At 43.7% G+C, this 18,268-nt stretch overlaps 1 protein-coding gene and 1 pseudogene across 1 annotated transcript; both read right to left on the reverse strand.

Moving 5' to 3' along the window:
- Positions 1 to 232: 232 nt before the first annotated feature.
- On the reverse strand, positions 233 to 7,460 carry LOC147962182 (uncharacterized; annotated as a pseudogene).
- A 2,669-nt stretch (positions 7,461 to 10,129) lies between these two features.
- Positions 10,130 to 17,428, reverse strand: LOC147962183 (putative UPF0481 protein At3g02645). The gene is made up of 2 exons (XM_087534076.1): positions 17,034 to 17,428; positions 10,130 to 11,450 (listed from the first exon to the last, which is right to left on the reverse strand). Exons 1-2 carry the CDS (start codon positions 17,426 to 17,428, stop codon positions 10,130 to 10,132), a joined length of 1,716 nt encoding a protein of 571 aa, XP_087390202.1.
- Positions 17,429 to 18,268: the final 840 nt, after the last annotated feature.

Below are 18,268 nucleotides of genomic sequence, written 5' to 3' on the forward strand. Positions count from 1 at the left end.
ATATTCACAGAAGGCATACTTACTTGAAGGATATAGATCTATATTGTAGTCCAATCAAAATATGCACATGAACTGTTTATAATAATCAATAAGTGTTGATCTCTTGCTTGCTGCTCCCTCTAGCCGATCCTTATGACAGTGGCACGGTGCCATATATTTGAAAAGAGAGGGGTCGCCCCCCGCCCCAACTTTTATAAGCCAAGGCAACGGCAGAGACCAGACTGTTGAACAGCTCTCGGCGACAACCAAAAGTAGCTGCCACAGAACAAACATACATCAGGGTTTTTAGGCTACTACCTATTACATCCCATAAGAGAGTCATACTCATGCAGACCACATAGCAGACGATAAGTCACTCATGACATACACTAAACCCAAGCAATTCTAAGCAGTTCCCCTCTTCGACGCTCCAAAAGCCTTAAGCACCGGAGAAGTAGAGCACCCTGGGCCTCTGAAGATAAGATTTTCCACTGCCTGATTGTTGCCGCCACCTGTCCCAGCACACAGCGTATATCTCGCCATCTTCCCCCCTGAAAGACAAAGTCATTGCGTAACCGCCATAAGCACCACAAGGTAGCAGAGGTAACCATATTCACAGCTTCACATTGTTTTTTCCTCTTCCAAAAAGAAGTCAAGGATAAAAATGAAACAGGAGGGGGAATGCCAAGTGCTTCGGCAACCACAGACCAGACATTAGATGCAACAATGCAGTCAAACAGAAGATGTTGGATAGATTCAACTCAGCACAGAAAACACAAGTTTTGTCCTCAACATGTCTTCTTTTGGCCAAATTGTCTCTAGTAAGGCTTTTATTATTGTACATCAGCCACAAAAAGACATGGATATTTGGAGGGACTTTGATTTTCCAAATAAAATCTCTAATATCAGAAGAAACCCCCCCAAAGTTGATCAGTTTATAGAATGACTTAACAGAGTATTGACCATTTGATTCTAGGGCCCAGATAGGGCTGTCTGGATGATCTGAAAGGGTAGTTTGTGAAACCAAGCTAACTAAACATCCCCATTTCTGCATCATGGCCTCATCCACACAGCGCCTGAAAGTGAGACATAAGTTCACACCATCCCATACCTGGGACAAAGTGGCATCCTGTTGATGACAGATATCAAATAATTCCCAAAAAGCAGTTTTTAGGGAGCACCCCCCAATCCAGTTATCATGCTAGAAGGCAATGTTATCCCCATTCCCAGGATTCCATTTCCAAAAAAAATTTGCAGCAGCAAAAGCCCAAGAGATGCTTTTCCAGAAGGGAGACCCAGAGGCAGGCTTAGCATGGAAAATATTAGGTTTATCAGTAGCATATTTGAAGCAAAGAAGTTTTTTCCAGTCCCCCTCCCTCCCATCATAGAACCTTTTCCCCCAAGAGGCCAGGAGAGCCATGTTAAATTCCCTGAGATTAGGAACACCCAGGCCACCAAACTCCTTCTTTCTAGCCACAAGGCCCCAGTTAGCTAAGTGGTATTTGTGAACCTCACCCACATTGCCCCAGAAGAAATGAGACATTTGGGAGGTGATCATATCAATAGCCCACTTTGGGAATTTAACCATAGCCATAAGATATGAGGGAATGCTGGCAATACAAGTAGTTAATAAAATCAGCTTGCCTCTGTAAGATAAAAGTTTGCCTAGCCAACCAACAATATTTTTTATAATCCTATCAATGATAGGTTGCAAGTCTTCCCTCCTCGGTTTTTTGAAGTGAAGTGGGACACCAAGATATTTAAAAGGAAAGTCACCAAATTGACAACAAAACTTTGGGCAAATTCTCTAGACATTTGATCAGATACATGAATGGTATGTAAATCACTTTTATGAAAATTGATTTTTAAGCCCGACAGCTTCTCAAAACAAGTCAGGATCCACTTTAAATTTTTAGCACATTCCACAGATTCTTGAATGAACAGAATGGTATCATCAGCATACTGTAAACTAACTACTCCACCAGGGATGGCATGTGGGAGAAGCCCACCAATCAAGCCATTATTAACAACTTTAGCCAGCATTTTAGAAAAGACATCAGCCACCAGGTTAAAAAGAAGGGGGGAGTGGGGGTACCCTTGTTTCAACCCTTTACCTCCAACAAAGTGTGGCCCATTTGTGTCATTGATTCTAACCTGAAATGCCCCATGTTTCAAGGTGCTAAGCACCCAACTAACTGTTGGGGAACGTTGCAGAAAACAAAAAATTTCCTACGGTTTCACCAAGATCCATCTATGAGTTCATCTAGCAACGAGTGATCGGATGCATCTACATACCTTTGTAGATCGCGAGCGGAAGCGTTCACTAGAATGTGGATGATGGAGTCGTACTCGCCGTGATCCAAATCACCGATGACCAAGCGCCGAACGGACGGCACCTCCGCGTTCAACACACGTACGGAGCGAATGACGTCTCCTCCTTCTTGATCCAGTAAGGGGGAAGGAGAGGTTGATAAAGATCCAGCAGCACGACGGCGTGGTGGTGGATGCAGTTGTCACCGCAGCAGGGCTTCGCCGAGCGTCTGCGTGAGAGGGAGAGGTGTAGCAGGGGAGAGGGAGGCGCCAAGGCTGTAGGGTGCGGCTGCCCCCCCCTTTATATAGGCCCCTGGGGGGCGCCGGCCCTTGGAGATTGGATCTCCCAAGGGGGGCGGCGGCCAAGGGGGGGTGGAGTACCCCCCAAGGCAAGTGGGGCGCCCCCCCACCCTAGGGTTTCAACCCTAGGCGCACGGGGTGGGCTAAGGGGGGCGCACCAGCCCACTATGGGCTGGTTCCCCTCCCCACTTCAGCCCATGGGGCCCTCCGGGATAGGTGGCCCCACCCGGTGGACCCCCGGGACCCATCCGGTGGTCCCGGTACAATACCGGTGACCCCCGAATCTCTCCTGATGGCCGAAACTGCACTTCCTATATATAATTCTTTACCTCCGGACCATTCCGGAACTCCTCGTGACATCCGGGATCTCATCCGGGACTCCGAACAACTTTCGGATTACTGCATACTCATATCTCTACAACCCTAGTGTCACCGAACCTTAAGTGTGTAGACCCTACGGGTTCGGGAGATATGCAGACATGACCGAGACGCCTCTCCAGTCAATAACCAACAGCGGGATCTGGATACCCATGTTGGTTCCCACATGCTCCTCGATGATCTCATCGGATGAACCACGATGTCGAGGACTTAATCAATCCCGTATTCAATTCCCTTTGTCAATCGGTACGTTACTTGCCCGAGACTCGATCGTCGGTATCCCAATACCTTGTTCAATCTCGTTACCGGCAAGTCACTTTACTCGTACCGTAATGCATGATCCCGTGACCAACCCCTTGGTCACATTGAGCTCATTATGATGATGCATTACCGAGTGGGCCCAAGAGATACCTCTCCGTCATACGGAGTGACAAATCCCAGTCTCGGTTCGTGCCAACCCAATAGACACTTTCGGAGATACTCGTAGTGTACCTTTATAGCCACCCAGTTACGTTGTGACGTTTAGCACACCCAAAGCACTCATACGGTATCCGGGAGTTGCACAACCTCATGGTCTAAGGAAATGATACTTGACATTGCAAAAGCTCTAGCAAACGAACTACACGATCTTTATGCTATGCTTAGGTTTGGGTCTTGTCCATCACATCATTCTCCTAATGATGTGATCCCGTTATCAATGACATCCCCATGTCCATAGCCAGGAAACCATGACTATCTGTTGATCAACGAGCTAGTCAACTAGAGGCTCACTAGGGACACATTGTGGTCTATGTATTCACACATGTATTACGATTTCCGGACAATACAATTATAGCATGAACAATAGACAATTATCATGAACAAGGAAATATAATAATCTTTTATTATTGCCTCTAGGGCATATTTCCAACACTAACCCATTTAACCCCAAAGCCTCTAGAAAGAAGCATTTCCTCCAGGAATTTCCAGCTGACCCTATCATAAGCTTTCTCATAATCCAGTTTAAGAATCAGCCCACTAGTGTTAGACCTATGGACCTCATGAATCACTTCATGGGCCATAACAACACTTTCCAAAATAAATCTCCCTTTAATAAAGGCAGTTTGGTTATGTGAAATGAGTTTATCACAGATAGGGGAGGCCCTAGTATTCATAGTTTTGGAAAAGATTTTAACAGCACAATTGCTAAGACTAATAGGTCTGAAATTCTTCATCTCTCTAGCTAGGGGGACCTTAGGAATGAGAGTAATGATAGCATAGTTCAGTTTGTAAATATCTAACACCCCATTCTCAAAGTCCCTGACCATCCACATAAAGTCATTCTTAATGAGATCCCAGAAGTTCTGATAAAAGAGGAATGATAAACCATCAGGGCCAGGGGCCCCACTGGCATATGAGCTCATAATTGCTTCCTTGATCTCATCCTTAGAAAAGGATCTCTCTAGGTCTCTCTGCATTTCCTCACTAATCATTTCTGTTTCAGACCAAAAACCATTCCCTAGGTGTAGATCAGGTTTAGGTTCATAAGCAAACAGGGTTTTATAGAAATCAGTAGCTACTTCCAGCATATCAGCAGTGGATGTCACAGGTCCAAAAGGACCTACCAACTCAGACAAATGATTTTTCCTATGCCTGTGGTTAGCTAAGGATTGGAAATAAGCATTATTGCGGTCCCCTTCAAGAATTTTCCTATCCCTAGATTTCTGCCAGAAGGCAGTCTCCTCTTTTTTCCAGATCTCCTCCAATTCTTTTTTCACAGCTTTCATTCTGTCATGATCAGCAGAAGACAATTGTTGGGATTCAGATAAAACATCTAGCAGGTCAAACTCCATAAGGAGAGATTTTTTCTTTTTCTTCATCGCAGCCTCAATATTAATAGCCCACCCTTTTGTTTTTTTATGAAGGAGTCTGGTTTTAGATAACCAATTATCCACCAAAGAAGTGGATGATGAAACAGAAGACCAAGTTTCATGAACTAACTGACTAAACCCAGGTTGAGAAAGCCACCACTTCTCAAACCTGAACATTTTAGGGCTAGACGATCGACGTCCCCCAGTGTCTAACACCAAAGGAGTGTGATCACTCCCCACTCTAGGGAGAGCAGTTAGTGAAGACAGTGGGAAATGAGCATCCCAATCCACAGAAGTAAAAACCCTATCCAACACAGCAAAAACAGGGTCATCCTAATTATTAGACCAAGTGAACCCCCTGTTGGAGATAGAAATCTCCAGCAGCCCCCATCTGTTAATCCAATCATTAAACATAAAAGTGGTATGATGATTAACAAGCCCACTACTCTTCTCACTCTCATTTCTGACTAAGTTGAAGTCTCCACATATCAAAATAGGATATGAGGTGGACTCAACAATACTATGCAATTCAGCTACAAATCTACCTTGAATTCTGGGTAAGCAAAACCATAAACAATAACAAGGTGCCACATAAAACCATCACCCTTATTTTTAACTGTGGCAATAACTGAAAATTCATGGTTAATAAAATCAACAGTATCAAACAAAATTTTCCTAAGACCCAAAAGGATCCCCTAGCAGTATTAACAGCAGGTAAATAATGCCAATCAAAACTGCCACTTCTGTCTATGGCTTTGAGGAAACCCTCAGAAATAACCTCTTTCTTAGTTTCTTGGAATCCAATAAAATCAGGGTTAGCTCTAGCAATGGTGTCACAAAGGCACTGAACTTTACCAGGTTTACCAAGCCCTCTAATATTCCAAATGAGACCTATCATATCTAAGCAACTTTAAAAGGATGAGACAAGCCACAAGGCCTAGCTTTGGTTGGGACATTTGGAGTTCTCCTCAAAGCATCAGCAGTGCCAACTGGCTTGAGAGGGTGAGCATCCAAAGGTGTCCCAACCAATTCATCATGGTTTAATTCTAAGTTATCTGGCAGAACAATTTCAGGGTTATTATTGGCAAAAGCCAAACACCTCTCTTTCTCCCCATCAACCAAAATGTCAATGGTTTCAAGTCTATTAACATCACCCCCCCCCCAATACAAATATCAATTTTATTCATCTGATCAAGCAAGGTGTCATGACCAGTGTTAGTGAATGATTTACCTTTAAAGCTTTTTGGAATTTCCAGATTCTGCTTCCTCTTATAAGCAGCAGCCTTCTCCATGATGTTTAAGTTGTCATGCCCCCTTGTATTAGGTTTCTGAACCAATACGGGCCCCCACTTGGATTTTTCAACCTCTGATGAGCCATGAGCTTGTTCAAGAGATTCCATCAGAGATCTTGTTAGAGAAATGGTCTGAATAGCCTGTACAGCTTCAGCAGGAAGAGTTTCAAGGTCATCATCATTGGGGTCCTCTTCCTCAGACTCAGAAAAGTCAACAGATTTAAGGATACTCTCACAATATTCCATGTTCTCAAGCTTCCTCCCAGAACTAGTGTTTCCCGCAACAAACTTCACCACAGACTTAGATGGAGTGGAATCCACCAGGACAGAAGGACAAAAATCCTCAAGGTCTGTTCTCTTATCAGTTACCAGGTGTTTCTTTTCACCAGTGTTAACACACTCTAGGATAAAGGTTTCATGATCAGAATCAGAGCAGAACAAACCAGCCTGTACCCCTTTCTGTGTATTCTTACCCATACTAGTAATATTAGCCTTATCTAACTCATCAATTGCCTCCTCACTATCATGTAAGTCCTCCAGACCATCCTTATGACCATCTCCACCCTCATCCTCCTGTCTCTCAGCAGCACCATCACCTTCAAACTCCTCATCATCCTCAATGTCAATAACAGAATCAACCCCACCCACTTGTTCAAATCCCTCCACAGTAAAACCCAGCAGAAATAACTTCTTCTTCATCTCAATGAGCCTTTCAAAAGGAATTTTTGTAGGGTCTCTACAAGAAATTTTGATCCTAACATTCTCAAAGAAGGTCCTAAACATCCCATTCCAGTCTACACCAGTCAGAACCCCAAACAGGGAAGCAATTTGGGCGAAAACCTTCCAGGTACACCATTTAGGTGGGATTCCCTCAATCAAAACCCAAGCCTCAATAAGTTCTCCAAATGGGTCACAAGCCCCCTTCCATTCAGTAAGTGTGATAGAAACATCTTGAGGCAAAGAAAATCCAGGCAATTCAATGAGATCCTCCACTTTCTTCCATGGTGGAAATCTCACCAGAAATGTTTTACTGGACAGGCCACTGTCTGGTTTTGCAAAAGGTAGCAGTCAAAAGACTTAACAGCAACTCCTTATCCACATCACCTTTGAGAATATTAACCACATCACAGTTTTGGAAGTTCAACCAGTTGGATTCATTAGCAACAGAAACATCCACATGGTAAAAACCAAGACCACTTGCTCCACTACCAAAAAAGGCAGCAGTTGGTTGTACCTTAGTCCAGGCAGCACAGTTGTTCACATTGTGATTTTGCTGACATATGAAGCATGATTTTGGCTTAATGCAATTCCCAACATAATGCCATGGACCACCGCAGTTGAAACAGATCATATCTTTGTACCTAGGATCTAAAACTTGCTCCATCTCTACCTCAATCGATTGAGAAGACTGCACCTGGGATGATGCAGCTGTAGAGGCCGTGGATCTGGTGGGTCTAGCTGCTGGCATTAGTTCCTTCGAGGTGTGGCAGATGGCTGCCTCCTCCCCCCTTGTGGGTTAGCTCTCTGGTTAGCAGTCTTCGAGGGGCCGCCTACCCCAGATCCCGTACCAGCACCCCTCCGGTCAGCCATCGCACTCCCTTGCTTCACAACAGCCGCAAACGAAAGAGATCCAGGGCCCAAACCCTCCCTCGACACCTTGATGGTTCTAGGAATTGGATCAAAAGATCGACGCGGTGCCGGATGACAGTCAGCAGCCGTGAACGAGTGGTTGGAAATCAAATCCTTCCGGATCCAGCAAGTGAACCCAAAAGAGGAGGTATGGAAACGAGTGGAAGTTTGTGGAGAAGGTAGGCGGCGGCGGGGAGGGGACGGAATGACCCAAAGTTGGCCAAAATGCTCTTCTATAGTTTCAAGGTCACCCTGCTCACGCGAACGCGCCCCCTGAGAATACGTTTTCCTCCCTTGCTCACAAATTTTGAAACTGGGGCCTGTCGCAATCTGAGTAGGTACAGAGGGTGACTTTTTGCAAGATTCCCCCGTGCTATGGAGTAGGCTATCACCTAAATTCAAATTATTCATAGTTTTTCTGACCGTAGAAACGGCAACATCATTTGTAGAAGCATTCGTCGCATCTGGTTTACCCCTAATCCCATCTAGATTTGAGTTGATCGCATGTCCAGAAGCCATAGAAATGGCAGCAGCATCAGTTTGTATATCGCACAAAATAGGAAGAATCCTATCCACATTTGATTCAACTAATTGAGGTGGAAAGCACCCCGTCGGCCTCATGAGCTGGGTTCTCCGCAAACGCAGAGCCAAAATTCGCGAACGAAATGTACGGGGAAGGCGAAAATTATACATACCTTTCTCACCAGGCCAAGGAGGGGGGTCGATGGCGCGGTGATGGGACAGGCGGGGCAAGGGATCCATTACTGACGACGGCGGGGCAGCTCCACCCTCGGGGGGAGGAACTCCGGCGGAATGCGGGCAATCCCCTCCACCGACGGTGGCCTGATGTTGAGACGAGAGGGATTCGCCGTCTTGAAGAACGCCCACTTCGCCGCCTGCGCAGGGTCCGGCGACTCGGCTTCCTGAATCGCCTAGAAGAGGAGCTCCACATCCATGCAGCCGTCGTCGCCGATGAAGCGCACGCGCTCGGTGAAGAATGTCGAGGTGGATGTCCCCCCACGCCTCCCGGTTGGGGAACCGCTCCCACACCACCCGTCGCATCTCCCGTTGAGCCTCCGGTGAGTTGGGATCGATCTCGGGGAGGAGCACCGCCCCCGGAGTTGGGAGCGCCCGTGGCTCCGCCACCCGAGACGACGGCATAAGCCGCCGGATCCGCAACCCGCGACGGCGCGCCCCTACCATGAGAGTTGGTAGGTGGAAGCTGGGGGTGGGGAGAGCTCGTATTGATGCGAGGTAGGTGCGGCGGGTGAGTAATTTGTGGATTTATCCTTGTTTCACGCTCGTCGCCCGAGGAAGGGGAAGGGGGAGGGTGGGAGCGACACGCCATCTCATGTCTTCTCGTTGAAACTTTCGTTCACGAGTGCCCTGTGGCCCGGTGCCCGTCCGACGGTCCGAGGCATCCGGTGCCATATATTTGTTTAATTTTTAGATTCAAATGGTTCTTTTTTTACAAGACTTTATTTTCCCATGCTTTTAATCTCTAGCAATATCTATATCCCTCTCTCTACTGCTATCAAACATGCTGTCATGGCGACACATAATATGCATCTTACAAAGAAAACAGGAGTATAGTAATATGTTTGATTTCTCTCCACTCCTTTCCTGTATGGATTATTTGTAATTGTTCTTATGTGTTGTATTAATGTAATTGTGCTTCTCCCATACAAGGTTTCGAGCAACATGGTCCGATTAAGAAGTATGCTTATATTTCACATCCTTACTCTGTACTGTGATCAAGGCATGTAGCATCATATGTGATGGATGTGAACTATACAGATGGTTGTTTATTTGGCCTTCCAGCAATATGTAATGCAGGACATGAGTTGCAAGCAAAAAAACCCGCAAGGATGTAGTTGTTTTTGGTCTGAATAAGATTGAATTTAATCACCACAACAAGTTATCAATGTTAGTTTGTGCTTTGCAGAAGGTGCTTGACATGTAATTTAATCATTAATATTTGTGACTGTCATGGAGTAAAAACAGAAATTCAACAGTTGCTCTTAGTGTATTTATTCAGCTCCTAACTTGTTGTCCATTGAATTTCAGGTAAAAATTGGTTCCATAAGAAAGATTTTGTTTAGCACAACCATTTGGATAAGTTTTTACACTGAACATGTTTAATTCTTCAAAAACAAATATGTTGCTAACGATAAACTTTAGTAATTTGAACCATTCAAATAGAATCAAATGTTCTAGCCATCTTGATTATATCATTCTTTTCCCAAGATGGACGGGTGCGTATTCTTTGTCTTCATGTTCTAGTATACATATATATAGTAGCACTAGCACGGGACATAAGGGAAATGTAGTCTGTTTGACACTGCAGAGCGGCACCATTGGGCGGGGAAAGGGAAGAAACGAGTTAGCTGGCTACTGCCCTCCTCCTCCGCCGGCCGTTAGCTGCGCTATGCGGCCGCCGAACCAGCGCTTGCAGTCGTAGACGGTGCAGAAGGTCTGCAGTGCCGTCATGAGCAGCAGCACCACCGTGGCCAGCAGCGTGAGCATCTTCCACGACCTGAACACGTACCGCTTGAGCATCCTCCTCGCTCTAACGGCTGCGCTCCGGTTCCGGTGCGCGTTCACCTCCGTGATCACGCAGTCGAGCAGCGGCGCCTTGCTCGGCCGCACCGCCCGGCACATCCCGTTCCACATGTCGGCGGCCTCCTTGTTGCTCTTCATGCCGTTCACGATGATCCCGCACCCCGTCAGGATCTTCACGTCCCTGGGGGTGTCGATGATGCCGTTCATCAGCTCCGTGTACCGCGCCAGCACCAGCGGCCCGCGCACGGCGGCCGTCTCGTACGCCACCAGGTTGCGGAGGATCACGTCCGTGTTGCTGTCCAGGTGGAGCACCGGCAGGGTCAGCGTCGCCGTGGCCGCGTCGAAGGCGATCCCGGCCACGCCCTCCGGGGCCGGCAAGAACCGCACGCCGCACGCGGCCAGCTGCGCCACCGACGGGATCATGATCTCCTGCGCCAGCGGCGACTTGATGATGGTGGCCAGGTTCACGCCCTTGAGCAGCGCCGCCACGTCCGTCGACGCCATCAACTTCCCGAGCAGCTGCGCGACACCCGACAGCTGCGGCACCTTGCCCACAATCCACCCCGGGAGGCTCGAAACCGCGGTCATCGGCTTGGAGATCAGGTTCTTCACGAACCGCACAGGCGGCACGTCGAGGCTGGACACCTGCATGCACGCCTGCTTCACCTTGTCGGTGTCCGGGACCTGCTGCTCCTCGACCGCACCGTGCGCGTCAAGGGAGATGGCCACCTCTGGGACCAGGGGCGGAAGCTTCGCCGCATTTTGCTGGGCGGAGACGGCCGAGGCGGGCACGAGGAAATGGTAGAGAAGCTCCAGCAGGTGCCCGTGCTCGGCGATGTCGCCGGTGAGGGCCGGCGTGTTGGTCTTGATGGGGCACACGTCCCTGATGAAGCGGTCCAAGACGGCGCGCATGGCATCGGCGGCGGCTTCCTCGGAGCCGTGGCGGAGCTGGAGCGCGGCGGTGAAGAGGAAGAGCGGGATCTGGTTCTCGAGCATCATGGCGTCCCGCACCGTGGCGTTGATCCAGTTGGGCGAGGAGGACACCAGGTCTGTGGCTTTGTCCACGTGGTACTTCTCAAGGAAGTCCAGGAGGAAGCACGTGTCGATGGCCATCATCCATGACAGCGTCTGCTCGTTCACCTCAAGGAACCTACATTCATTCATTGCACGTATGCTCGATGAGGCTTGTATTTTTTTTCTTCTAATGATAATAAAATAATTTCTTATATTTTAATGACACTAAGCAATCTTAGTTTTATGAAAGCATTGACACAATATAGATAAATTTTTACACAGCTTATAGATTTGAATGATGACCACTTAAGGATTGATGATGAAATTCGAGAGTTAGATTCAGACATTCAGTGCTAGTCAAAGCTATAACTAGTAGGAGATCAAACGTTGCCAAGTTTCGAAATTTGTGATGGGCATGGTTTATACTAGCTAGTTTAACTTTCATAAAACAATGTGTTATAGCACTGTTTCAGCTAGATTTTATTGAGCTACTTTGCTTCTTGAGGGTTCATCTTAATTTCTTGCAAAAGTAATGCAATTCTGCTTGTTTACATGAGCATATGATTATGGTTTTGTGGTGATGTACTTTGAGTTTAGAAATCCAAGATCAATTGTAGGAGGGCCCTTTTGAGTTGGTATGTGTTGTGGGTTGAGTTTCGCCTAAAAAGGGCATTTTGTTTCTAATTTAATTTGTGTTGTGACTTGGTTATTTTTAAATATATGAGTTTTACAAGTGTACATTTTTAATGTATGCAACTTTGGTACCTACAAGATTGTGTAACTGGAGTATGTAGGTAGCTTCCAAACAAATTCTCGTGTTTGTATATGGCATATAGTTATTTCTTCTATTTATAAAGCTTGCAATTGTACATATGTTCTGGTTTTCCTCTTAACAAAAAAAGAAGGTAGAATCAATATGATATAATTTTATATTCGAGTTTTCATATGGTCTATAGTGTTAGTTATACATTCATGCAACAGCTCAAAAAAAGTAGGTAATCTGACTTTATTGATTGTCTAAATAAAGTACATTATATCATAGGAAGTGAAACAAACACAAACATCAAGATCCCTGATGAGACGATAATTCAAAGATTTGATAAGCCATGCAACTATAATAGTTTGAGTTTATTTTTCTTCTCCGACTCTCAGTGGTACCGGTGTCATCTTAGTACTACTAATTAGCTTGCAAAAGTAATTGACAATCAAATTTGTGTGCGTGTACATCTGCGATCAACTCAGTGTGTTCCTAAAAATAGTAAAAAAAAGGGGGGGGGATGCAAGTAAAATCATCTACAGTTAAATAACTCTCTATTTTTTATTTTCCTGTCAAAAGCAATGCTAGATTGCATAATCCTAATAAGAATAACCACATGGCACGAAATTATTTTTTAACGGGAAACAACACGACTCTCCTGGATGTACTTATAATAAATCATTAATAAAATGTACAAATCAGAGTGAAAAGAGAAAAGAAAGTATACATGAAGCAGAACTAAAAAGAAACAAATGAAAAAAGAAACAAATATGTACAACCCAGGTAAGAAATAATCCAATGAGTTACTGGTAAGATTTAACCCAGGCTTAGAACTAATGATATCTTTCCCTTATCTAGCCAGCTTAGTCCATCCTTCTTATTCCTAATAAGGGTAACGATAAGACACCAATTTGTGACCGTGCGCTTGCCAAACATTTCAAATATCTTATTGTAATCCAGTAACCAATTAATGTGAAATCTTAATATATCTGCATTCTCAACTGCCTTTAAAATGCTCTCAAGGCAAAGCTAATAAAAAGAACAGAAGAGAAGAAAAACACTGGTGTGTGTGAAGTACGTTTATGATGAAGAAAGACGGCTACTCTCCCGGAACCGATGGTAGTGTCAAGTTGTTGCCAATTGTATTTTATTGGCAACTCGACAAACAACCCTGTGTCGAGTTTGCCAGAAAAACACTTGGCCTGGTTTTAAATAGCCGGCTATAGCCCCGCTATAGCTCCGCTATAGCTGTTTGAGCATGTTGCCGCTAAATGATTTCATGTACAATTTGCCGCTATAGCCTCGCTATAGCCCGCTATAGCCCAGCTATAGCTGTTTTTAAGGGTCGCCGCTATATGCCATAGTCCGCTATTTAAAACATTGCAAACAGGTGGTTTGCCTAGTGCTAAGACTTTGCAAAGATTTTTCCATGTGTACATTACAACCGCGGTTAATGGTAGACTGACGGTGGAACCAGCTTGGCCGAGTATTTTTTTTTTTTGGAAAACACTCGGCAGACATGTAAAAAAAAAGGGTTGCATATGTACATTTAGATTCTCAACATCAAACTTGTGAATTTTGTGTTTATTGTTGGAGGGATATAGAAATATATATATAAGTACTCCAAGATATTTTTTGTTGAATTTATGGCCCTTCTTTTATAGACATGTAATGCAAAATTGAATATTATCTGGTAAATTGCTAGTAATGTAATTAATGTATTAAAAGTAGCAAATGATTCCAGAAAAATGTCTGCCTTTTGTGATAGCATTGTATTGTCATATGTTCCATGTGGAAAATTTTAGGGATGTTTTAGATGATAAACCTAAAGGTACTACAGAAGGTACTTATCTTGGTATTTCAAAAATAAAAAATGAAAAATATTTCACAACATGATGGAAAAGGGAGTCTCATTTGTGCATACTGGTGTAAAAAAGTTCTATAACAAATGGGTTGATCAATATTTTAGGTCTTCTCCACGAAATGAAAAGAAATGTTAAACATCCGTGTGGCATAACTAGACCACTAACAATGAGCTTATCAGGTTTTAATACTAAAACATGCGAACAAAGCCTGAAAAACATGAAACTTGGCATGGTGTCAAGATGTGACCTCAATAGGCTATGGTAACAATTTAAGAAGGTTTCATATATGTTGTGATGTACGCTGCTTAGAAATTCAAGCATCTCCAATGAAGAATCTTTGATTTGAAAGAGAATATGTCAAGTTTGAAAGCGAAGCGGCAATTGCTTCATCGTTTGACCTTGAATTGTTTTCTACAGTTAACATACACCATTATATTTACTATGTTGAAATTTATCATTTTTAGGCTTTGTTTTCTTGACGAAACAAATTAAATTGGATCGAAAAAAGTGAAACAAACACAAACATCAAGAATACTGATGATACAATGATGAGTAGATTAGTTAAGCAATACAACTACAGTAGGTTCTTCTCCTCTTTGATCTTTTATATCCGAATAGCTAGCCCGGACTACTAGATTTCTCTGCACTTGGGTGCTTCCACGTCACCTCAATTATTGATAGCCGCCCGATCAAAATAACATGTCATGTGTACTCGTAAGTTAAATCTTTTTTATTAATCTGTTGATGAAAACAATGCCACATCATAAGTCATGCATGTTATATTTTAAGCATTAATATATTATTGTAATAGATGCGATCCCATCAACGCATGCATGTCTTTTTTTTGTCCAGCGAAATCAAATCATGCATGCCAGTCACAAGTTAAAAAATATTGCGTTAATTTTGTGTGGTCATGGACAGTATATGCGTTCGATGCTCCGAGCAAAAAATATATTTTCATATCTTTTAAAGATGTTGTGTTTAGTTAATTTCAAAAGTTTTCCTATTTTTATATTTTTTATCACATGCTTCTTTTTTAAATGTAAACTGAGAACAACCTTACATTTGTTTCTCTATTAATTTTATATATTTAAAAGTATCTATTTATGCATTTTCTTCACACGTTTCATCCGGCAATGCGCGGGGCATCACCTAGTTCTGCCGATGTCATCTTAGTATCTAGCTTGTAGAAGGACTGGACAATATATCACTTAAATATTGAAGGCATTGTGCCTCGTTAACAACAATGGATGTTGTCTATATATGTCTACGATGTAGACAAGTGTGTTTGTAAAAGGAAAACATGACGATGCCCGTCATCTTCAGTTCGAACTTTTTTTTTTACTTTTTTATGTCAGGGGTGCAAGTAGCAATCGTTCACAATTAGATAACTCTCCCGTTTTCTTTTCCTTAACAACGCTAGATTACAAAATCGTCATAAGGACAGCCACATGACACCAATTTAATAGTGACCACGCCTGCCAGAAATGTCAAATTGTTGTGCTCATCTTTGTGTTCTCAACTGCCTTTAAAAACATCACAAGGCCAAAATAAGAAAGACTTTGGACAGCAAGCAAAAGAAAAGAAGAGCACTGACTTGTGAAATACGTTTATGAGGAAGAGAGAGGGCATGTTATTCATGATTTTAGAATAACACAAATTAAATTATTGTTTAGCGTCTACATTAATAGTAACTAGTGTGTGGTGGTCCACACACTTGTACGGCTTGATTTTACTATGCAGATTTGATAAATCTAAGCCGACATGGCCGTCTGTGTAACTTAATTATGTAATCCTTTCATCCATATTTTTCAATGTGGAGACATCAAACTAGTTTGCAACTATTCTCTCTTATGGCCCCTCTCCACAAATATATTTTGGAGGAAGTTTCTAAGATCAATAGATCTAACAAACAAAAGCTCAGATGTAATTTTATGTATAGTTCCTTCACCTGCCTTAACACTGCTTGTATTTTATGTAATTTATTAAAAGGAAACTTTAAACAGAACACAGGTACATTGAATTTATCTTTATTAATCCATGTCTCTTGTCGTCCCTTAAAACGATTTCTTATATGATCCATTGCCTCTTAAATCATACACAAACAGATTTTTGCATTGTGAGTGAAATATATAGATGGCTCTCATAATAAACTTGTGTCCTAAGTTGAGTGTCCATCTATCAGTGTGTATTACATCTGTATGTATTTATTGAAAAGTTGATAAAAAAATCTCACACTCGCTCACCATGTATAGCTTGTCCTTTCTAATAATGTTGGCAATGCCTATTATTAAGTTATATATTTTTAAGTACAGCTAAAATTATTTATTAAATTAATTATCAGCAAAATAAAATAAAAATACTTATTAGATACATCTAACTAAACCTCATCATACCATTTTTGCATCATTTGTTAACTAATAGTACTGATTTCCCAGAAAAAAACTTCCGAACAAAGATATTTTTTTGAGGTTATAAGCCTATTTTGAGAGCTTAATTAGATGGATGACTAAGTATATCTCTACTATATACTAGTAATCGTGTATGTGTAACACTTGCTAATATTAGACAATATATTAATTGCATTGCACACTAATATTCGGCAAAATCATATTTAGAATTGATACTACGTAGGACATAACTAATTTCTTTGCGCTGGCTTTCATAGGTGTGCTATTAATTAGGCAAGGATGCTAATCTTTGTTTGGTGCTAAACACGTTTAGTGCTAAAGACTGGGAGAGTATAGAACTTTTTTGTGGGGGGACAATATAGATCATTGGATAGACATGGTTGAAAACATGAGATGTGTTGGATCTCCGCAACTCACTCTTTTTATATTGGTATAGATATATTTAAAAATAACACAAACACATTAGACAAAATACGTTTGCCCTTACGTTCATCGTCCGTTCCTGCGTCCCCTCCTCATTTACGTTTTTTCTCCCATCTCTCGATTTTTCACATCAATTTTTCCTTTGGTTTATTGACTTATCAATTAAACATGATTTTATTTAGTAAGCCAAATAAGAACTTATCAATTTTTTAAAAATATTATGCAGTAGAAAGAATAAAATGCAGTAGGGCCGGCGCCGGTACCTGTGGTATGGGGCCCTGATCTTGTCCTGCATGCCGACGAAGTTTTGCACGAGATGGTCGAAGGTGTGGTGAGGGGCGAAGAGCTGCTCGGCGCGCTTGGCCGCCGCGAGCTTGTAGCGCTCCATGTCCCTCAGCCCGGGCCGCTGGTAGTGGTATGGCCCCAGGGCGAAGTGCTGCGGCGTGTAGGCCTCGGGCCTCGTCGCCCGCAGCAACCGCGGCACGTCGAACACCATGGCCACGGCGCCCAGTTCGTCTGCCCCGGCCTCCATGCGCCGCCGCACCTCGCTCACCCACCGCGATTCGTCCAGCTCCACGCCGGCGTTTGCCGCGGCCGCCCGCACGAACCGCGCCTGCGCCTGGAGCTGCGGCTGCGCCAACGCCGGCTCCGACGCCATGGCCGATCTAGCTAGTCTAGCTATATCTCCGGCCTCGTCCTGGCTTAGCTTAGTGCGTACGTACGTAGTTAGCTACTTGCTGCTGTTGGCTGGCTTCTTACGCGAGCTGTATATATGGACTACTAGCTAGATACCTACTTGGCATTACCTCCAATGGCTTCTATAATTAATTGACCAGACCAAGTTAACTAGGGAGGTCAATATATATCGCCCCCAATGGTGTTGCTCCTCTTGGTATGTACACATAGAGCATGCATGCAAGTGGCTGTGGGTGGTTAATCATCATATATGGAGTAGTTGCGTAGTTAAAAACGAAGCTTATCAAAAGTGTGGAACATGCACCACACCAGCAAGGCAGTTAATTACTAAAATAGTATGGTTGTGACCTGGAAGCCAGTGCTATTCTAATGCCACGGTGAACAAGTTGTTACGTATAGGTACGTAAGTGTGTGTTGGCTGTATGCACGTGGGCGTGACGTGATGAATGACCAGATGCATGGTGCGTGGTGAACGTTAAGCAAACGGACATGAAACATATGCATTGCCAAGGTTGGTCGTCCTTACTACGTCGTTATGCGTTTGTACCACTGTATATATTGTATGTATATATGTATGCGAGTGTAATTAATACATAGTACTTGTCAGTTGTCACAGTGCCACCATCTATTGGTGTATCCATGCAACTAGATAGGCCATGTACAAGTCAACCAATCGCAGCATTCTTGCCCCGCATAAACGTTTTCCTACCCTAGCCGCCGCCAGGAGGCGACTAGGAGGCGATCTCTTTTTCCACCGATCTCCACTACGAGGGCGCTGGCCCCCTTTCCCTCCGGCTGCTGC

Source organism: Triticum urartu, chromosome 7A (assembly GCF_056163025.1).
Source record: "Triticum urartu cultivar PI428250 chromosome 7A, HENAU_Tu73, whole genome shotgun sequence".
In the NCBI taxonomy this organism is placed as follows: domain Eukaryota; kingdom Viridiplantae; phylum Streptophyta; class Magnoliopsida; order Poales; family Poaceae; genus Triticum; species Triticum urartu.